We start from the raw sequence: 23,710 nt of genomic DNA on the forward strand, positions 1-23,710 counted from the left end.
CGTCGATTCACTTACTTAGAGCTACACATCATCCTGATTTAGAGACACACAGATAAACCTTAACAACTTTTAAAAATGTTACCACCAGAACAGATAGATACATAAATCAGACAGTGATTGAATGGTCTTTTACGTTTATATTATAGGTCCCGGGCATGCTACCCTGCCTCATAATGGCGCCCGGCTGGAAAAGATCGTAGGAGGAAACTATTAGGCTAAAGGGTAGCAAAATAAGACTCCAGTGGGGGTGCCTGATGGGGTGCGAGAGCACTGGGCGGAGTTGTAAAAAAGCTCCCACAACCTTGTCACAATCCAGGCGCCGTTCCTCAAGGGGCCGTTACATAAATGGAGTGTCTTGCACGGTTAGCCTTGTATAGAAAAGGAAAATGGCAGGGGTCCTGTGCACGCGGTCTCTGGCCGATGCAAAGGAGCTCTTGTTCACTTTTGCTGGCCTGGAGTTCCAAGAGCCGAAGGCTCAACTCTACCTGAAGTTTCAAGAAGAAGAAGTATATTATAGGTAATAGGTTGAACTATATGTCTAGTAGATTTAAAATTATACTAGGGAAGAAGGACATTCAATAATGTTAGCTTCAAACTTATGTTTACAGGAGAAAATAATGAGATATAATTGTGTAGTTCCTTGATGTCCAACTTATTTCGGCCAGATAAATGTCCATTAAGGTATGTCCCTCACTGCATGTAGATCTAGAGATCCTACCTATTTCTCATATTTTTTTGTTGTCAAGACCTAATTAACAAAATATTTAGATTTTAATCACAACAAATTGTCTTAAATGAAGTGCTGTCCGCCAAAAATGACCCAATGGCATCTAGAGATATATCTTTTACATTTTTAAAATGTACTCTATTTTTTTTTTTGCGAATTTTCAGCTTTTTGTGTGTGAATGATTGGTTTGACCTAAAACTACCTGATTACCATAGTAGCCTACCAGTACTTGAGGGACGGGTTAAGTTGTTGGAGGGGGTGTCTGGGTGGCACGGGCTGGCGATCGCCTCGGCCCTCCCACCTCCATGCTGCACTGGAAAAAAGTTGAGAAATGCTTTTGACTTAAAACGAATTTTGTGTTCTTCTAGTTCTTGGACTACAGTAACATATATAGAGATTGATTACTGATAGCTTTTTGAATCAACCCACTTGCTGAGGATCGCAACAAAGAAACAAGCAATGAATGATGATTAGCATATTGAACAAACTTCATACATAATTGCAACATGTTTTATCGTGTATATGCTAACCTCATACCACTATCCTTTGATGTATCAAATCTTTGAACTATTAAAATCGAAAGTTGAAATTTTCAACTTAAAAAAAAAACCGCCTCTATCTAGATCACGTTATTGGTAAGTCATGTCACTCACCCTTTGGTCCTTCATTTTTATTTATCATTTGTTGGGTACCTCCCTAACCTAGGGGGCACCTGTCTATATAAAGTAAAAAAGAAACATTAGACTGAGAGTACTCCTGGATATAAGCTAAGGTAAGTTTTCTATAATGTATCAAATAGTTTTATTAACCACTCCTCCTTTATTAAAAATCTTATATCAACTCACCCTGTCTGTCTGGTAAAAAGATTTTACACGTTATTTCTCCCATACCCAAACTCGGATCAGGTTGAAACTTTGCACAATTATTGATCGGCATAGACAAGACATGAATCAATTTAGAAAAAAAAAACTAATTAGTGAATGGATAACTGATTATTAATTATTTTGTTTGATATCAATGAGGGAAATTAATCCTTCAGTATTCACAGATATAGCTATATTTGTTGTTAGATAATGGTCATCGTTATTTTTCCCACACTCATTCTCAGATCAAGTGGATACTTTCAACAATTTTTGTTGCACCTAACAAAACATGGATCAATTTACAAATGAATCAATTAGTCAAATTAATTATTGTTAATGTTTTTATATCGTATAAGGGAAATAGCTTCTAAATTATTGAGTGGTGTTGTTTTAAGGTTAAAGTTCTTCCACTTAGATAAGCTTTGTCTTTAAAAAAAATGTTTTTTAGTTTTACATCTTTTATAATCCGGCACAAGAAGTATTTGTGCATAAATATAAGGGATTGCAGGCCTACGATTGAAGGATAACAGATACAAAAAAGGGACTTGTAGAATATTAAGGGCCAGAAAATTGTGTTTGTGATGGTAGAGCGTTGTAATTTAGGTCGTGTTATTGAAGGCTGAAAACGTGTTCCTGGAAAAATAAACATAGGCTACAACTAATTCAACCGCAGTGAAGAACGGGAATCAGCTAGTTTTAATATAAGTTTGCCGAATTTTCGCAAATGTATGTCTATCTTACTTGCTCCTAGGCTATTATTGTTTATTTATAATATATTTATAATATTGTTTATATTGTTTATTTGGTCTGAGACTCTCCTTCTTTTTTCTTAACATGTTAATTAAAACGGCCCTCATTTTAACGCTCCCCTATCAAACTTATAACCCGTGAATTATAGACGCTTTAAAAAAAAGTTAATTTTAAAAGCTAATTAGTTACTTAGAGTTACTTGGATCCCCCCCCCCCCCAAGTCTTTCTGCTCAAAGGGCGGTAATCTGTCTTCACCAATATCGGGTAAACAGCGTGGTCTACTGCCTTTTCCAATCTAGTGTATGTAAAGTTCCTTGCTATGTTGCAGATGATGTATAGTTCGTCCGCTTTTTATGACCGACGATTACGAGGGGGTCATCTGGCCAGCACAACGACTACTTTTCCACAACTAGTCAGGTACCCACTAGCTCTCGCTGTACTCAGAGGCGCCCCAAAGATACCGAATAAAAAAATTCAAGTATTCACCAGGATTCGAACCCAGGACCCAAGGTTCGGAAAAGCGCTTTAGAGCTCAGCTACCTGCCTCCACCAATCTGGTGGTTACTGTTTTTTTAAATCCTCCAAGAAAGTCAAACGAAATAATATGTTATTGATTTCACTTTCCTCCCTTTGACCTTCGGCTGTCTTTGAACTAGTTAACATTAAAGTTCATTAAATAGTTTTGCTTTTGAGGTCGTTTGATTACGTTTTAATGATGCTTTCTGATTGTTCTGTTCAGCAGGTGTGAAGCAGTCACCATGAAGGTCACATCGTTACTAGTCTATCTTGCATCGTTGATCTTTGTGACTATTGCCTTCGACGTACGTACATTTTAATTCAACCATTAAAAGTAGAAACATAATAATAATGTACCGCCCAATTTGTAGAAATCAAGTCAAACAATACAAGACAAAAAAAACAACAAAAAAACAAGACCTAGCGACCTTTTGGTTGTGGACGGTCCTTGGCTTGAAGCACCAAACTGCTGGTGGCTGGTAGACAATTATGCCGCTGTTGGGGTGTTTACATAATAACTTATAAAACTTGAAAAACTTAATTAAATTCTGTGTGAACAATACTATATATATATAACTTTTAAAACAATTTAGACAAAATCAACTAGATGAAATGAAATGAAATAAATATAGTAGACTTTAGTAAAAATATAAAATAAGTATTTTGAACAAAATCTAACTCACTACAAAAACACGTCTTTTCACTCTGGCAATCTGGAGTCGACTGTTCTACCTAAGACCGCTGACGACAATGCCGCTTATCTTGCATGATTCACAATCGATCGCTAATCTCTTCCCACCGTTACCATAGAAACACATGCACACATCACACTCACAGCTTGTCAACATCGCTTTCTCAAAACAGCGATTAGCATTATTATTATGATCCCTGATAGAATGAATAGATATAATACAAGATAACATGGAATACTATAAATACTATAAATAAATACTATAAATAAATACTATAAATAAATACTATAAATAAATACTATAAATAAATACATTGAATACTATAAATACATACATGAAATACTATAAATACTATAAACAAATACATTAAATACTATATATATAGTTCGTCCATAGTGGTTCGATGATGATCACTTTTATCATCCAGGGGGCTGAGGGCTTTGCACTGGGGTTTTATGCCTCCTCATGTGACTGGTGAGATCTATGTGAACCCCGGAATGTTCGGCTGCATACTGGGCAGGTTATTCCAGCTGGAGCTAGTGTCATTGACCTTGCTTTTCTTCTCTGGCGTTTTTCTTCTGCCAGCGCAGTTCTCTTTTTCTCAGCAACCTGTGCGCCAGTTTTCACAGCGCGTCGCCAAGATGCTCTGTCATGTCATTAAATTCTATAAATACTATTTTAAAAACATAAATACCATGAATATTATAAACACGATAAATACATAATTATCGTCTGCTCTGCAGAGAAACAATACGGAGAGCCAAGAGTGTCAGATATGTGGCTGCAACACAAACTGTGTGGACAACGTCTGCCAGTGCAAGGAAGGCCATGAGGGAGATCCGATCTTTATGTGCTTTGAAAAGAATGCAACTGAATGCTCGTAAGTTTTGTTTCGTTTGAGTTTCGTTTTCTTTTTTTTTTTCCTTACCTGGCAGGTAAATGTATTCATTGCTTTGGTCTGAATCAGACGAATCCTTGATTCAGGACTACGTCTATGTAGAAAACAAGCAAGATATCAAGAAAATCCTTTTTAAAAAACAAAACTTATTGAAGGGTAATAACTCTTTACTTAGAACTATATTTCTCAAGAATGTAGAAGTTATTTACATTTTTGGATATCAAACAAAATAATTAACTACCAATAACTAATTGACTTACTTACTTAGGCTTAGGTCTTCCCGCGCCGTTCGGCGCATTGGGCCTCAAGCTGTCTTTACAAAGATCTGTCACTGGCAATGTCTGAAGCCTCCTCCCACTTGGTGTCCACTGTTCTGAGGTCCTCCATGAAGGTGTGGCGCCAAGTTATACGAGAACGTCCCTGTTTGCGCTTTCCTCGCATTGGCCTCCATGTCATCGCAACTCTTGGTATGCGTAGTTCATTTTGTCGTAGAACATGTCCCGTAAACCTCATGCGACGCTCTGTCACAACCTCACTAAGTGTTCGACTCCCAGTTTGGCATAAGAGACCCGATCTGAACTAATTGACTACTTGGTTATTTTTTTAAAATGGATTCATGTTTTGTTAGGTACAATAAATAATTGATTAAAGTTTTAACTTGATCCGAGAAATAACGTGTACGATTAATTAAAATAAAAACGAACCCGACATATTTAGCCATATCTCTGAAAACTGAAGGATCTATAACCCTTGTTGATATCAAAACAAATGATTAATATGAGCAATTAATTGAATAATTGTTTTTTTTTCTTATTGATCCATGTATTGTCTACGCCAATGAATAATTGTGCAAAGTTTCAATTTGATCCGAGAATTTGTGTAGAACAAATAACGTGTAAAAACTTTTTGAAAGACAGACAGACAGACAGGGGGAGTTGATATTATAACAAGGTATTTTATGGCACAAATAGAAAAATACAACAGAAATAAGTTTCGACCACTTGAATCGCTTTCTAATCCTTCCTTACTTATCAAATCACTTTTGTTGCACTAACGACTTGACTAGAACTATTGCGCTATATCGCTTGTTTCAAATAACTTGTGTTGCACTCACTGGCGGATCCAGGGGGGGGGGGGCGGTAGGGGCGATCGCCCCCCCACTCGGCCGACCCCCCCGGGGGGGGGGCGGACGAATTATAGTATAGAATTCACACAATTTGTATGCGAATTTATTACTTATCTTAATAATATATACTAATTATTTATATTTCAACCTATTTTTAGATTATTTCGCCCCCCCCTTCTAGTATTTTGGCCGATTTGGTAGGGCGGGAGGGGGCGATGGCATCAATCCGCCCCCCCCCCCCACCATAAACTTTCGAGTGGGGGTGGGCGGTCCTATTTATTTGTAGAAATCACAGCTTGGTAACAGAATCAATTAAATATCTATATGATTAAAACTTGTTATTGGTATTTTAACCGGTCTTTATATAATTTCGTTCACCTGTTGGCCGATTGGAAGGGGAAGAGAAAATACCTCCACCGCCCTTCCCATCTAAACCCTTTGAGTGGGGGGGGGGCGGTCCTACTCTTATGGAGAAATCATAGTATGTGAACAAAATTAGTCGAATATCTATATAATATAAACAGGTGGAAGTGCGATACATGCAATCCCCTTCCCCCCATCGGACAAATCAATACTTTTTCTTTTTGTATTATAGTAAGAAATTACAAAATTAAAAAAAATCTGTCACTAATATAATTTATATATGCTATAAAGTAAATTCTTATATCGAGTCGCCCAACCCCTATTCTTTAATGCAAAATGCAATCAATAGCAGAAATTATAAAAAGGAGCGAGAATTAATAGTTTTCATTTTACCGCCCTTGCCCTTTCCAGACAGAGTTTGTGTAATTTCACATGAATTTATCATAACTATTTTAAGAAAGACTTTGCTTTGGAAAAGTTATAATTCAAACGAATTTTTTCAATATAACAGTCACGGTTGAGATGAGTTCAAAAGCCAGATAATCTTTTCCTAGTCGACTTTTTCGAACCTTTACTCTATCTCATATTTTTCTAGTTAAATAAATTTAGGACTATAACTCACAATGTATTCTAGAATGTTATTGAATATTATTAATCGAATTTTTTTTTTTTCGTCGGCGATCCTGAAAACATTAATCTAAATATGTGGGGTATCTAATCTTTTCAAAGAACAAATCGGTTTTATTTGCAGAATGTATTAAGGGACTATAAATTCATATTAGAATATTTTTCTCATTATTCAAAAGGCACTTTATAATAGAATGAATAATGAGCTGTAGGGCACGATAATGCGTTATTGCAGTGAAGAATGCCAGAAAACGCTTTTAGCGTCGAGGCTTCGCCCCGAACCTCACTGATGAATAATAAGCTGTAGATGTCAGGAGAATGCGTTTCTGCAGTGAGAAATGCAAGAAAACGCTTTTAGCGTCGGTGCTTCGCCCCGAACACCACTAATAAGTAATGAGCTGTAGATGTGAGGAGAAGGCGTTTCAGCCGTGAAAAATGCAAGAAAACGCTTTTGGCGTCGGGGCTTCGCCCCGAACCCCACTGATAAATAATGAGCTGTAGATGTCAGGAGAATGCGTTTCAGCCGTGAAAAATGCAAGAAAACGCTTTTGGCGTCGGGGCTTCGCCCCGAACCCCACTGATATGTAATAACCTGTAGATGTCAGAAGAATGCGTTTCTGCAGTGAAAAATGCAAGAAAACGCTTTTGTCGTCGGGGCTTCGCCCCGAACCCCACTGAAGAAGCTTACAGCGCGCTCCCAGACTCCCAAGCTTGCAAGAGAAAGACTTTTTTTTCCTGTTTTTTTTTGCCGAAAATTGAGAAACAGTCTTATTTTATTCTCATATATCGAATATATATATATATATATATATATATATATATATATATATATATATATATATATATATATATGCTGTACGCACGTTTATGCATAGGGTTAGGATTTACTGGACGTTAGGGTTAGGGTTTGGAAAAAAATCGCCCCCCCCCCCCCCCACTCCAAAGTTCTGGATCCGCCAGTGAGTTCAACTTGCACTAACGACTTGACTAGAACTATTGCGCTATATCGCTGGTTTTAAAAGCACACATACACAAGCTCCTCATTACCACAGAGCTAATGCTGAAATGAAATTGGATTCTGATTATGGTGATGGAGATTAACTGTTGCGAAGGTTAACATCTGATCTTTTATCACAAGTTACTTTCATTTTGTTGTGTCCAATATCCCCGACTTAGTCTTAATCTTTGAAGTAGTTATAAATAATTAAGTAAATAATAAAAGACTGCACACGGTCTTGTAAACTGTGCATAAGCAATAAGAGTAGTTTGCGCATGACCTTTGACCGTAGGGCTGGGGGAATGAAGATAGGGCAATTTCGAATTTTTTCCACACATTGTAATTTTTTTTTAAAAAATATTTTACATGTTTCGGATGTTCCTTCAGAGTTGAAGATAGTTTACTTCCGAGTCCAAACCTCCCGCAGGACGACGGGGGATGGGAGCGGGCAGGGTTTGAACCCGGGACCATCGATAAATCCAAAAGACAGTGCAGCGCGCAAACCGCACGACCAGACAGCCTGTAACAAAATGTCCATTTGTTTTTAGGATACGGAATGACCCTCGAGTGGATGTTTTTTACAACAGACATTACTCGGAAAAACTCATTGGCGATGTCTTAGCTGCTGACTTTATAACGGACCGCAAAGCGGAAGGGGACGGCCAATGCTATGTCAAAGTATGGACCTACCTGAACAGAATCAAGGGCAAGATGTACGTCACGGAAGTCCAGGTACGCATCTACTTCTCCGATATACACCTTGATCATTTCGTTGCAATGTTCTTTATGGAGAATTCATTTAAGTACTTAGACCAGCCTATATATAGACACATCGCCCTATATACAACATAGTGCTTCATCACCCATATCTTTTAATTAATCGTAGTATTTTGATAACTTATTAATATACAAGCGAAAATTGTTATAAGAAAAAACAAAAAACGATGAAATAAACATTAAGTCATTACCAAATTTCCACCATGTTTTATTTTGTTTACATTATCACTTCGATATGTTTCCTTTTCTAAACGAAATAACATATAGGCCTATTAGGGAAAAAACGTTTTTTTTTTGTTTTTGTTTTTGTTTGCATATTTAATAATAAAAAACAAAAACGTTCGCTTTTCAAAAAAATTTTCGCACTTAACAATATATTGTGAGATCGGGTCTTTTTCTCAGTTATAGTTTTTTGATATCCTAATGACACAGACAGTCAGACGGACAGACAGACTACCAATATCTGATAGTGGTTTTTCCCTTTCGGCCGCTGCCTAAAAACACATTTCATATAGAATTTAAAGGTCTTGATACATTCATAACGAATGTAATAGTCTTTGTTGTTTCTTTTGCAGATAAATTTAACTCAAGTCTCAGGAGATAAAAGATCCACACTAGTCATGAAAATCGTGGCTTCCATCATTGAAACTGCCAACTATAGTAGTCCAAGTAAGTGATCTAGAGCAATATAAGTAAGCTATATAAAGTTGTGTAATGATCTAGTCTACCATTCAAGTAAGAGATCTAGAGCAATATAAGTAAGCTATATAAAGTTGTGTAATGATCTAGTCTACCATTCAAGTAAGAGATCTAGAGCAATATAAGTAAGCTATATAAAGTTGTGTAACGATCTATTCTACCAATACAGTGAGAGATCTAAAGCAATATAAGTAAGCTATATAAAGTTGTGTAATGATCTATTCTACCAATACAGTGAGAGATCTAGAGCAATATAAGTAAGCTATATAAAGTTGTGTAATGATCTATTCTACCATTACAGTGAGAGATCTAAAGCAATATAAGTAAGCTATATAAAGTTGTGTAATGATCTAGTCTACCAATACAGTGAGAGATCTAAAGCAATACAAGTAAGCTATATAAAGTTGTGTAATGATCTATTCTACCAATACAGTGAGAGATCTAGAGCAATATAAGTAAGCTATATAAAGTTGTGTAATGATCTATTCTACCATTACAGTGAGAGATCTAAAGCAATATAAGTAAGCTATATAAAGTTGTGTAATGATCTATTCTACCATTACAGTGAGAGATCTAAAGCAATACAAGTAAGCTATATAAAGTTGTGTAATGATCTATTCTACCAATACAGTGAGAGATCTAAAGCAATATAAGTAAGCTATATAAAGTTGTGTAATGATCTATTCTACCATTCAAGTAAGAGATCTAGAGCAATATAAGTAAGCTATATAAAGTTGTGTAATGATCTAGTCTACCATTACAGTGAGAGATCTATAGGTGTTAAAGTAGGGAGGCGCGGGGGCTGAGTGGTAGAGCACTTGGCTTTCGAACCGGGTGTGCCGTGTTTAAATCCTGGTGAAGACTGAAATTTTTAATTACGGGATCTTTGGTCGCCTCTGAGTCCACCCATCTCTAAATGGCACCTGACATTAGTTGGGAAAAAAGTAAAGGTGGTTGGTCGTTGTGCTGGTCACATGACACCCAATTTAACCGTGGGCCACAGAAACAGATAATCTTTACATCATCTGCCTTATAAATAACAAGGTCTGAAAGGAGACTTTTTACTAGTAATCAAAGTAAGCGATCAATGGAAATATAAGCAAACAAATAAGTAGACTTAGTGAACGAACTCAAGAAAATATTTATGGCAGCCCAAAGAGGTGTTGCTGTTTTATGCAAATGGTTGATGTAGTCGATGATGCAAAGCTATCCTATGCTTAAGAATACCCCAGAAATGAAGATGATTGCGTTCGAGCCTAAACCTCCTGCAGGACCTCATCCTAGTGTGGCACTCAGAATAATCGTGATGACAGCCCAAATTGCTTACCACACGACCACACAGCTGCTCTGTTCTCTGCTGTATGTGTGATCATAACCATGAAGTAAATATACAGATGTTTCGAGTGCTATGCTGCATTTATTTCAGCAGTTGACATCATAGCAGGGAACAAAACTTATTGAAAGTCCATCAACTTTTACATGTGTTCTTGACAGTCGTCGACTTGTATTGCCAATAGACAAGTAAACCGCTGTAGGCGTATAATATCTTAACTTATAAAACTTGAAATAACTTGAATAACTTCTTTATGAACAATGCAAAAAAAAACAACAAAAAAACTTTTATTCATTGGCCTCCTTCAGTTGTAGAACAACTATGGTTCATCTCAGAGCACACTTCCTCATGTGGCTGTGGAGCCCTATTTCGGAGATTACAATATTATATTATATTATATTATTATTATTAAATTATTAATATTATATTATTACAATATTACAAGATTATTACAATATAGACAACAAATCAGCTTGATATGAAAGTCATAACACAACTTGGTATTTTGAACAAAATCTAGCTCATAGCAATAGTCCGGCCTTCTGGTGTCGTCTGTCCGACCGATACAGCTGAGGACAATCACACTTATCTTGCATCATTCACAACCAATCGCTAACCTCGTCCCGCCGTCACCATAGAAACACACACGCGCACACTTCATAACAACCTAGCAACCCCCATTCCTACTGTACGTGTGCTCTGAAGCTATGAAGTGAATTTAAAGATGTTTTGAGTCCTATGCTACAAATATTTCAGCAGTTGAGATAACAGCCTCTTGAAAGTGCATTAACTCTTTACATGACTGAGTATGTTATTATTTCAGCAGTTCAGATAACAGCCTGTTGAAAGTGCATTAACTCTCACATGACTGGATATGTTTCTATTTCAGCAGTTGAGATAGCAGCCTGTTAAAAGTGCATTAACTCTCACACGTCTGAATATGTTTCTATTTCAGCAGTTCAGATAACAGCCTGTTGAAAGTGCATTAACTCTCACACGTCTGAATATGTTTCTATTTCAGCAGTTGAGATAACAGCCTGATGAAAGTGCATTAACTCTCACATGACTGAATATGTTTCTATTTCAGCAGTTCCGATAACAGCCTGTTGAAAGTGCATTAACTCTCACACGTCTGAATATGTTTCTATTTCAGCAGTTCAGATAACAGCCTGTTGAAAGTGCATTAACTCTCACACGTCTGAATATGTTTCTATTTCAGCAGTTGAGATAGCAGCCTGTTAAAAGTGCATTAACTCTCACATGACTGAATATGTTTCTATTTCAGCAGTTGAGAAAACAGCCTGATGAAAGTGCATTAACTCTCACATGACTGAATATGTTTCTATTTCAGCAGTTGAGATAGCAGCCTGTTAAAAGTGCATTAACTCTCACACGTCTGAATATGTTTCTATTTCAGCAGTTGAGATAGCAGCCTGTTAAAAGTGCATTAACTCTCACATGACTGAATATGTTTCTATTTCAGCAGTTGAGAAAACAGCCTGATGAAAGTGCATTAACTCTCACATGACTGAATATGTTTCTATTTCAGCAGTTGAGATAGCAGCCTGTTAAAAGTGCATTAACTCTCACACGTCTGAATATGTTTCTATTTCAGCAGTTGAGATAGCAGCCTGTTAAAAGTGCATTAACTCTTACAGGTCTGAATATGTTTCTATTTCAGATGTGTATGTATTTGACGCCTACTACTTGTTCGAGGGAGCGTTTGTGTACTGGTTCCAATCCAGATCTGACACTCCATTCATTATGTCACGAAACATTAGGACAGCCTTCTGTGAGCTGGACTTCATTAGGATCCGCCCGAATATCTTCAAGGTCGAAGCTTATTGTTGCGGCGTTGTTATCGGCATCAGGCCTTACAACCCCAAGCCACCACAAGCGACTCCAGGTAAGCTGAAACATTTTCAAGGTGTTACTGTTTAGATGTATCGATGAGTCTCTTAACAGTATCCAGACGTTCACGGTGTATTTAGGGTCCAAACATAACTGAGAGGCAGTAAGTATTTGTATTACAAACTTCAGCCATACAAAAAGATGACCTTTATACGTTCTGCCCATTGAATAACAAGCTCTGAACTTCAACGTTGAAGAGTATTGGTTTGATATATAAAAAATTAATTCCACAATTATTTGTCACAAATGCATAAGCACTCTTGTGAATTGCACAAAGCTTATATCAACTCACTCCGTATGTCTGTCTTCATGGTAGAAAGGTTGAACACGGTTTTCTCCAATTTAAAGGCACATTCCTGTCCCATATGCTAGGACAAATTTGTACAAATACTCCTTCTTCCCTAGTGCTATTAGAGCATGGAATGGGTTGCCTGAACTAGCCAGGAAAACCAGTGACTTGGCAGAATTTAAGTCATTGGTAAATATGCATGACTAAATGCATGACGCGTAGGACGTAATCATCTTCTTTTTTGAAGTAACGTCTGTATTATATAAGATAAGATAAGAATTCCCATTCTCGGATAAAGTTACAACTTTGCATAATTATTCATTGAACCTGACAAGACATGAATCCATTATATAAAATTAAACAATAATTAGTTAATTGTTGGGGATTATTTTTGTTTTGTTTTGGTATCTTGAACAAGGGAAAAAGTCGTACTTGATATGAAAGAAATCGTACTTGATATATATGAATTTAGTCCTCTTATTACATTTTGGCACATTCTTCTCCCACTTCCCATTCTCGGATTTAGTTGATGTTTTGCATAATTATTAAAAGTCGATAGCAATACACGGATCAATATAAAAATTAACCAGTTAGTCAATCATTTAGTACTAATTATTTAATTTTGTTTTAGATAACAGAAAGGGAGCTAAACCCTGTAATTTTCAGATAAATGGCAGTAATTAGCGGTTATTTCACCTTAGATTAGCCTTGATCTTAAAAAGTAATCTTTTTTTCTATTGTTTGTTATGTACTTTTTTTTTTTTTTAGGATTTTTTATCAACATTAACAGCAGCTACAATCCAGTGTTCCCTGAATACCCAGTGGCACCCCCTCTTTGCTTGTACGGCCATCAGACGAATGTCTCCAATATCACCGGCTTCTCCAACTACTTGGACTCGTTGATCTACTTGGCCCTGACTAACTCCGACGTGAGCCCCCCGTTCGGTAACACCCCCAGCAACCTGGCCTACCTCAGAGGCATTCTAAAGGCCTGCTCCACGGAGGGAAAACAGAGCTTCATCAGCTTTTTCCAGGACGTCCTGAACGACCCTCCTTTTGTCTACAGCATCAGCAACAACGTGCCAGGCCTCTACGAGCTGGTGAATTTTCTGCTGTTGGTCCTGAAAGACATCTGTGGCTTAGACGCCAACGGGTGCAGCCAGGCCCAGGCCTTGATAAACGCACGAGTACCCAACGCCACCGACCCTGCGCCTATTCTCCAGCCATACTGCGCTCCTTAAGAATCTTTTACCAGAGATCATGTCATAGAATGTTAAGAAGCAACAATAAACATTTTTACAAGTTATACCGTTACGTTATAAATTACTCCTTTCTAAAAAACAAAAAATTAGTTACAAGATTATGTAATTTGAATCATTAGTTTACTTTTTTTTTTTTTTGGACTACGATAGATAGACTCGACATTAGCCATTCTAATTTTTTTTAAAGAACAATTACAATTTAAAAAAGAACATTAAGTTACGATTTTGACCAATAAAGCATATTTTAATATTATCTGAGTGTAATTCTATTTTTTTTTAAATTGTATTGATCAATAGTCAACGCGATAAAGTATGTAACGTTTTTCTACTATTGACTTACACGCTCTTCTTAAGTTCAGAAAAATGTAAGAATGAAATGGTTGGGTGATTGGAAATTTCAGAAACTAGCAGCGAGAGTTGCGCCAATAACGCGAATGTCGTGGGCTCAATCCCCTTTCTGGCCATTTCTTTTCAACGACGATTTGATCCGATCTGTTCAGATCCGATTAAGTCAGATTCTTATGGATGTTACCTTAAGGAAGGTCTTTTCGAGCCCTGAGGACCTTGTGATATGGTTCATATAGCCAATAAGTTTCAGTTTGCGCCTATCGACAATGGTTTGTAAGATTGTGGTCATCGTATGGGGCCATAAGAATTTGCGATTTTGTTTCTAATTTCTTTATTAGTGAGGCTGTCCATAAAGGTGTCATAAATGCCATTTAAAAAGTCAACAAAAGAAAACTAAAAACTTCCGAGTAAAGATAAAATCTGACTTAGAAGTCCCGCAACTCGGTTCTGCACCATGCTTAAACCTTTTTTTTTTTTTGTTACATGTTACTTCCCCTTACCCATCACTTGTTACAATAACATCAATCCTTGGCTAAAGAGCAGCAAACTCTTCTCTTGCTGTTCCTTGACTGTAGCTAGAATGTCCTGTAGAGTCAGATCCTTAGAGTTAACGCATGTATAGCGCTACGGTGACCCGTCAAAATAACGCGGACAAAATAGCGCAGACAAAATAGCGCGAACAAAATAGGGCTTTTTGTTCGCGCTATTTTGTCGGCGCTATTTTGTCGGCGCTATTTTGACGGGTACCATAGCACTACACATCTGCAGAAAAACGTCGCATAAAGCAGAGCCGGCCTTAGCATAGATAAAACTACGCAGCCTTCAATTGGCGGGGGCCTCGTGCAGGACTCGACAAAAAAATTTTTTTAGAGAAGATATAGCGAAAAATGTGCCCATTGTTATTGTTAGAGTAAACTAGATTTTAAATAAATTACACAATTTTAGTATTTTGCTGTTAATATTTTATTTCTCTATTACAAATGGGGGCTACCAAAGTTACTTCGCCTAGGTCCTGCCATTGTCTAAGGCCGGCCCTGTGTAGGGTAAGGGACAAGAACACGCGCCAGAACTCAGCTGTGATCACATCGACATATACCACAGAAGAGATCCAATTTTCCCCACAAAAAATAAAAACGCTGTTTAAACTTAATGGCCGACTTTCTTCTCATAGTCTGATCGTTGTATATGGGAGAGACGTGAAGTCAAGTAATATGGCTTACATTCTGTTTCCAAGACATCTATATCACTTGGGAACGCGGGCAATGGGGGGGGGGCGTGATCATGTGATCTAGGGTGGTGATATGGAAGAGATACTACTCACTGGAAAGATCTATTGCCAAAGATGTTACACTGGTACCTGGTAACTGCTAGGCAATGGCGCAGGGTCTAGGTCCTTGGTTCGAATCCTTCTTGGGGCTTTTTTACGTTTCGCCATATTGTCTCCCCCTTGAGCTCTGACTAACTTTGTTATCTAAGCACTACTGTTATTATAGGCTAAATGTCATGCTAAATGTCATGCTAAATGTCATGCTAAATGTCATGCTAAATGTCATGTTTACTACTAAAGTAGACAAGTACGTACAAAACAACGAGGTCTAAACTGGACCTATGTATGGAACTGTTAGAAACTGGACTTTTGTATGGAACTGTTAGAAACTGGACTTTTGTATGGAACTGTTAGAAACTTGACCTGTGTATGGAACTGTTAGAAACTTGACCTGTGTATGGAACTGTTAGAAACTTGACCTGTGTATGGAACTGTTAGAAACTGGACCTGTGTATGGAACTGTTAGAAACTTGACCTGTGTATGGAACTGTTAGAAACTTGACCTGTGTATGGAACTGTTAGAAACTGGACCTGTGTATGGAACTGTTAGAAACTTGACCTGTGCATGGAACTGTTAGAAACTTGACCTGTGCATGGAACTGTTAGAAACTGGACCTTTGTATGGAACTGTTAGAAACTTGACCTATGTATGGAACTGTTAGCCGTATTATTTATTTGCATTTTATTACCTTATATTGACCTTCCATACAATACTAAATGACAAAACGCATGACTCGTAGGACGGAATTTTATTCCTTTTTGAAGTATCGTCAGTATTTTATAAGATAAGAAATATGGTATGGTCCTCTTACTTTAAATGCATTTTTGATGCCTCATTCTTCAATTGATATTTAACTTTGAAACAGAATAAAAAACTCCGATTACAAATCTGCGATAGCTTCATTAAAAAATTTCTTCTTAAAACTACGCCAGGGAGGGCGATAAAATGTGTGACCAGCACACCTGCCATCCCAGGATCATGCAACGCGGTGTAGTTGTAGCAAGGGAAAGCAAAAATGTGATTTTTTGTATAAAAAACGTATTATATATAACATTTGTACCAGCTTATACAGAGCCAGATAGACAAAAACATATAATGATAATATCTTAGAAATTAGATAAATCTATTTATCCGTAACAAAAAATTGCAGCTGATACAATATTAAGCAAAAACATCTGATAATGGGTTGCAAAATCAAAAGCGCCAATATTTCTGGAAAATTCTGTTTCGGGTTCATTCCCTTCTAGAAAGTCGGTTTGAAAATGTGCAGTGGAAGTGTCTGACGTCTCGATCGGAGCCACCAAGGGCGCTGTTGTTTTGGCTCTGTGGACACACTGACCCCCTACGTTGTCCATGTTTTCTTCCTCACAACAGACCGTGTCCGAGTGGTCAGTGCATGGGGCAGCCTGGAAATCTAAGTAGAGGTTGACCCCCAACCCGCACTCTGAGCATGTGCGGCACGTCCTGCAACGCGAGCACTTGTCTACGGTGAACCATTCCTTCGTCTTGCAGCTCTTTACCCTTCCCGGGAGACACCTCTGATATGAAAAAATGAGAAATGAACAAAGAGAGTATAAAAAAAAACAAGACACAGATTTACGCTAAATATCACGTGACATGTTGGGCGGAATGGCCTGAGGATAAAACGCCTGGCTTTAGAACTGACAACTTTGGATATGAAATTTTGTAGAAGACTGGAATTTTGAATTGCAGACTTTTAGGACGCCATTGAGTATAGCCAACTCTAATGGACATCTGACATCAGTCAAAGCTGATGTCGTTGTGTTGGCTACATCGCACTTTTGTAAACCGTCTAGAAGGCTACTTTTACTTTTTTTAAAAAGTGAAGAAAGTTTGGTACTTATAAAGTACAGGCGTTTCTTTAAAAAAAAAAGAACGATTAGAGATTTATCTATAAAATTGTAAGTATTTATTAGCCCATAAAATTTCTTAGCCTGAATAATGTTTCATGTATCTCAGTACAATGTATCATAATTAATACACAAAACAGGAGTACCCCTAGGACTCTCTCATTGGCTTTCAGCCTTCGCATGAGGGTAGCATCTTATGATGTTTGCTCAAGGAGCTGTGTCTCGTGAAGGATGTTATTAAATGATCATATAGTTGATGGTGAAACTTCGGTCTGAGGGGACATTGAAGAGCCAATCTCTCATTTATGGCCGCAGGTAAGGGGGACCTTTCCGCTGGTCAAAGGGTCTTTAAAGAGAGTAATCTCGACCTTTAATGTACACTTCGATGAGAAGTACCCCTCAAAGGGAAGTAATATTTCAGACCCAATAGCAGTTGAAACTGTAGACGTTTTGGTTGTGAGAATGCAGTTAGACGTCTATACACTGTGAATGATATCCTACAGATTGTAGACAGATTTATTTATGGCTTACTTACACGTAGTATTAAGCAAATGTACATAATTTTTGTTAAATAATTTGCCATTTATGTGTCCTTAGTCATGAAGCCACTGGTTCACTATGGAGCATAACATATTTTGTTGTTATAGCCCTTTCTCAAACAAGGATATATATATATATATAAACTTAACTTTAGCCATGCTTACGGTCCATTGCCATTAATGTGCATCAAGTATATAACTGAATGGACCCCATTCACCAATTGTAAACAAACAACATTTAGCCACGTGATAATATTGATAAAACAATGAAAAAAAACGTATCACGTGACAGCCTTTATGGATTACGCAATTTGTATAGAAGAGATAGAGAATCACGTGGCTAAATGTTGTTTGTTTACGATTGGTGAATGAGGTCCATTGAAAGATTTTGGTCTTACATCATGATTGTCTGGACAAGGTTTGCACTGCCCTCCTTCCAAAGTCTCGTCCTCTGAACATTGAGTGCTATCTGCTGACCAGAACACTCCATTTATTGATACCATCACTATAAGTAGTTCACTCCTTACAGGTAGAAACATCTATATGGTTTGCTGGATAATTTAGTTGAATGTAAATAGTAAAGTAATAGTGTATTAAACAGAGATTATGTAGCTAAAATAGCCAAAAAGGTCTTAAGATTGTAGCTATTATTTTATAAATATAATTTATTTTCTAACAACTCATTGATAAAATAATAGTAATAATAATATAATACAATAAGCCCGAATGAGAAAGGATGAGGTTTTTTGGTGACGGGCCAGCGACCTCAGCCTGTTGAACCTCGAACGCCAGTGACACGGCAAACTTGGGACATAGAGACTTGAAATCTTTGACCGAGCTCTATGAAGCCGAACGGCGCGAGATAACCTAAGTCTAAGTAAATAAGGTCTTCTGTCTGGGCATAATAGGGCTCCTTCTGTCTGGGAAGACAATGGATGCGCCCAGATGTGGAGAGATAAATTACTGATGATCGTTTCTTGTTTTGAATCGGGGCTGATTTTGAGGAGGCAATATTTGTCACTGTTCGTGCATGTGAATGCATTAGCCTTAGGGCTATCTTATTGAGAAGCTTTATTTCTATTCATTAGAGTGTGTCTCAGTCCTTGATGTCATTTGGCCGTTATTATCTGCATCTCAGTATCATTTATATACAATCACTATAATGATCTCGCATTTATGTTTTAAAAATTGTATACGAATTTAAAATGCTGAACATACTGCGCAAGGGAACAAACTGCGAACGCTAAGTTACATTGAAAAAATAAAAAAGAATACAACAGTTATCTCTCTTGTGTTTTGAAGCATATACAACTGCATATTTATTGTGGGAGAAATGTCCGTGTGTGTGTGTGTGTCAAAAGTTGAAAAATTCTAGGACTACTTGTCTAGAGTCGGAAGTCGCAATCGTCAACAAATAATTAAAAGTACAAGTTCTTCCTAACATGTGTTGGTCTAGTCGTACTGTATTTTCTCTGGACTGTAGTATCGATGTGCCTTGTGCCCACCCATATTGTCCTGTGAGAAGTTTGGGCTAGTAAGTAAACATCTTCAATTCTGAAGGAACATCCGAAAAAAGTCAAACAAAACAAATAAGAAGATATGCCGGGGCATCGATAAAGGTCAAGGTCTTTCATCACATGCATCTCTGCGAAAATTATCTTCTGAAATCTACTTGATAATAATAAAAGCAATCCACACAATGTCAATATTAATTATTATTACTTTGCACATATTTTAAGAACAACTCTAAAGAAACATACCCCCACACCCCCCACCACCCCCCCCCCCAAAAAAAAAAAAAAACAAGGAAAAAAGAACATATCTTTTGAACCAATACTGATCACATTTAATACACCAAGAAGCGTCTTCCGGTGTAGCAGACGATAAGGTGACTTATTTCTCGGAAAAATAAAATTCTGGCGACAGTGTTAAATCTAAATTTACAGAGTCATTGAATGAGTTCGTGGTATTGACATAGATCTACAATGAAGAAAGATAACACCTTTTTATAACAATATGTATTTTATAATTGTGTATGCGTACCCCAACCTATTAACTTAAAAAACTCAAAGGGTCAACGATGACAAATATTTGTTTAAAAATTAAATAAGAATCAGTAAGATAAAGTGGCACCTCATTTCAAATCAATTTTTAATAATTCTTGAACTAAATAGCTCCTCCTTAGTGGTCGATGATGAGGATATTTCTCATTTCCTATGGACTCGAAGATGACTGTAAAGTCTAATCCTCGCTTTAAAAAGCCGGCCGCATACGTGGCATGGGTAGGTTTGGTCAGTTGCAGATAGGCCTTTTTCTTCTCTCAGCTTTTTGTTGGTTCGGCCCTCTATCGCCCTGGTCACTCTTTTTGCTTCAAATCTTAAGACTTCGAGACTCACAGCTTCACGCCATGAGGAGCGATCAAGAGCTAGTGCTTCCCAGCTGTGAATGTCGATATCGCATTCCTTGAAGGAGCTCTTGAGAATGTCTTTGTAGCGCTTGTATTGGCATCCCTGGGAGCACACAGCTCCCCATACAGAAGTCGTTTGGGAAGGCGTTTGTCTGGCATGCGGACAACATGTCTCGCCCATCGAAGTTGGGACCTTTTTACTGTCGCATTTATACTGGTCATGTTGGACAGTCTTAAGATTTCTGTGTCTGGTATGTGGTAAGACCAACGCACCTTATGGATACTCCTTAGACAGCGTAGGTGGAAGGAGTTGAGCTTTTTGGTGTGACGGGTCATGTTCTACGACAAAATGAACTACGCATACCAAGATTTGCGATGACATGGAGGCCAATAAAAGGAAAGCGCTAACAGGGACGTCCTCGTATAACTTGGCGCCACACCTTCATGGAGGAACTCAGAACAGTGAACACCACATGGGAGGAGGCTTCAGACATTGCTAGTGACAGATCTTTGTGGAGACAGCTTGCCGCCCAATGCGCCGAACGGCCTGGGAGGACCTAAGTCTAAGTAAGTAAGTCTTATATCTTCTTTGTGATGGTCAAATGTTAAAATCATGAAGAAGAGGGTCATTTTTTATGCTTAAAATCTTTATAGCTTTCGTATCAATGTTTTTCTCAAATAGTTGTCTAAGTGCGGCTTTTTTGTTGCCCATGATCTTACTAGCAGCATTTACAAATTTATAAAGCATTTGAGAAGGCATTTTGGCATAATAGTTTCTCAGTGTTGAGATAAGAACAAATGTAAAAGATAGTTTTAAATGGGTCCTCATGAGCAAAGCAAATGTGTGAAAGAAATAAACTAGTTAGAATCTGTAAGAGAAAATAAAAGTTACAATCATTAACAGAAAGAAACTAGTCAGAAGATGTAACAGAAATAGAATTTGTAACAGAAAGAAACTAGTTTATGATCTCTAACAGAAAGAAACTAGATAGACTCTGTAACAGAAAGAAACTAGTTAGAATCTGTTACAGAAAGAAATTAGATAGACTGTAACAGAAAGAAACTAGATAGACTCTGTAACAGAAAGAAACTAGTTAGAATCTGTTACAGAAAGAAACTAGATAGACTCTGTAACAGAAAGAAACTAGTTAGAATCTGTTACAGAAAGAAATTAGATAGACTGTAACAGAAAGAAACTAGATGGACTCTGTAACAGAAAGAATTTAGTTAGAATCTGTTACAGAAAGAAATTAGTTAGAATCTGCAACAGAAAGAAGCTAGTTAAAATCTGTAACAGAAAGAAAAATAGTTTATATTTAAGAAGCTTAAGATGTGTACACCGCCTTAAGGCACACAGACACAAAACCTATCATTAACAGGCATTGAAACTATTAACTACAAACAAAACATTACCTTGCCGATAACTTGATGTTGACGATTGCTTCAGACACAACTGAATCTTGTATATATATCTGAGACATATTTTTTTTTTCGAAAAAAAAAAAGGTCTTCTGTTTTTTAAGAAATGTTAAGGTAAAGGTACCGTATCAGTTTTAGTTTTCTGTAAATGTCTGTTTCTCAATTTAAGAGACTATTTTTTTTAATCTCATACTAGCTGGATAGTACACATTGCCTGTGGGTATTAATTTGTGTATTACTGATTCAGTCACTGGTATAGTGTATTAGAAACAATTAAACAAAATAATAATGTTATAAGTAAAGCGAATGTTTGAATATAAATATATTATGAATGGAGCTAAAAATAGATCCAATTTTTTAATCAAAACATATGCTTGTGTATAGATCTATATTTAGTAGAGCGTGATATCGAGAATAGAGCTATTGGGCTAAGTTGCTGCTATGACTAACGAATGTAAGTAAAAATTCTTTAGAAATACAAATTTGAAGGTTAATTTGATTTCAATATGAAATGAATATTTTGTATGCTCATGTGTTGAAGTATAAATTAGATCTATCATCTTAGAATTAGATCAAGAGAGTTTTTTTTTTAGAGTTACATCTATGCTTCAGAGATTTAGTTTCTGTGCAAGTATGGAGCTTTCGTTCTGCGCATGCTTGGCCTTTCCATCTTGTCTAATGTAATGTGACCTAGATCCATGTAATAGTAATACTTTCATAGAGTTGGGCAATTTTTTTTTTGAGGTTCTTAAGCTTGTTTTAGGACGTATGTTTTACATACGTCTTTGTTCCAGTTATAACCCAAGGAACATTTATGCCAAGTTTTATCAAGTTTTGTCAAACGGTTTTTATTTCTATGCGGGACATACATACATACATACATACATACATACATACATACGCCTTACTTTTTGCTTTATAATATAGATAATGAAAGCCTAACGAAGTCGCTTCATACCCACCCCCCTCTCCCATCTCCTCGTCTCTACATAGCTGTTCAAAGAAATGATGAATCCTTGATACAGTTTTGGATCAGCAAGTGTCCCAGTTCTGCCAAAAATATTGGTCTGTTTGTTGCAAGCTGCCTAGATTTAATTAATTACAAAGCTTATATTAACTCCCGTCGTCAGCCTGTCTAGGTGGAACATTTTACACTTTTTTCCCCACTTCCAATTATTGGATCAAACTGAAACTCTGCAGATTAGTTAATCAGTCGTAATTGATTGATTTAGTTTTATATAGAAAATGTACCAAGCTGAGGAGAGATATGCACAACAATATCAACAACAGACTGTAAACCTTCTACTTTTTTTAATTACTTCAACGTCGGTGGAGTCTCGAGACCTCGAGTTCAATGTCAGACTCGAGAAACTTTTTAAAAAATGGCTTTTGAAACGGCAGCACGGAAACCTTCTCTCAGAAAATAACTGATGCTATTTCACTCAACATAAGCTTTGTTTTTTAAACAAATATTTTATTTTTCTCTCAGCGTAGACTCACGAAGTCTTTTCTATGTGTGGGTTTAGCTGCTAAGTAGCAGGGGTTTGAACTCACACAGAGTTTTCATTTTTAAATTAATAACGATCAGCTCCTACGTGAAGGTGATATAATAGAGTAATAAGACAACAATGATAATGATGATAATAATGATAATGATGATACATATCTCTCCGACTAACTCTTGTTTTTGGACACGGTCTTATGTTTCTTTAAACAAAAAACACTACGAGCGATTGTTTTTATTTATTAAATTCATGATTTGTTATGATGCTGTCTCTGTCACTATTGTGACCTTATAAAAACAAGGCGCATGCTCTTTATTTCCTGGAATTAGTTGGCTAAGTTAAGTTCTAGTGTGCAGACGAACTGATTGGTTGTTATGTTTGTATTATTCCGCGTCACTGAATATTCGGGGAGATAATTCGGAAATTTAAAAAAAAATTCCCATTTTCAGAAAACTTAAAAATA

At 37.0% G+C, this 23,710-nt stretch overlaps 1 protein-coding gene and 1 long non-coding RNA gene across 2 annotated transcripts; one reads left to right on the top strand and one right to left on the bottom strand.

The window, feature by feature from the left end:
• Positions 1 to 1,593: 1,593 nt before the first annotated feature.
• Positions 1,594 to 13,874, top strand: LOC106055316 (uncharacterized). Its single transcript, XM_056015950.1, has 7 exons — positions 1,594 to 1,632; positions 3,080 to 3,161; positions 4,292 to 4,428; positions 8,108 to 8,291; positions 8,912 to 9,005; positions 12,050 to 12,274; positions 13,337 to 13,874. The coding sequence occupies exons 2-7, from the start codon at positions 3,099 to 3,101 to the stop codon at positions 13,807 to 13,809; spliced, it is 1,176 nt and encodes a 391-aa protein (XP_055871925.1). The 5' UTR covers positions 1,594 to 1,632; positions 3,080 to 3,098; the 3' UTR covers positions 13,810 to 13,874.
• A 2,365-nt stretch (positions 13,875 to 16,239) lies between these two features.
• On the bottom strand, positions 16,240 to 21,832 carry LOC129923684 (uncharacterized). Its single transcript, XR_008775687.1, has 3 exons — positions 21,737 to 21,832; positions 18,315 to 18,467; positions 16,240 to 17,044 (listed from the first exon to the last, which is right to left on the bottom strand). It is a non-coding gene; the product is annotated as an uncharacterized LOC129923684 (long non-coding RNA).
• Between the last annotated feature and the right edge of the window lie 1,878 nt (positions 21,833 to 23,710).

This window comes from Biomphalaria glabrata, chromosome 17 (assembly GCF_947242115.1).
Source record: "Biomphalaria glabrata chromosome 17, xgBioGlab47.1, whole genome shotgun sequence".
NCBI lineage: Eukaryota > Metazoa > Mollusca > Gastropoda > Planorbidae > Biomphalaria > Biomphalaria glabrata.

Excerpts from the sequence above, each read along its gene's own strand:
- LOC106055316 (XM_056015950.1), top strand. The coding sequence starts at position 3,099 with ATGAAGGTCACATCGTTACTAGTCTATCTTGCATCGTTGATCTTTGTG. Across the intron at positions 3,162-4,291 it reads TTGTGACTATTGCCTTCGAC|AGAAACAATACGGAGAGCCA; the intron begins GTACGTACATTT and ends TCTGCTCTGCAG. Across the intron at positions 4,429-8,107 it reads AAGAATGCAACTGAATGCTC|GATACGGAATGACCCTCGAG; the intron begins GTAAGTTTTGTT and ends ATTTGTTTTTAG.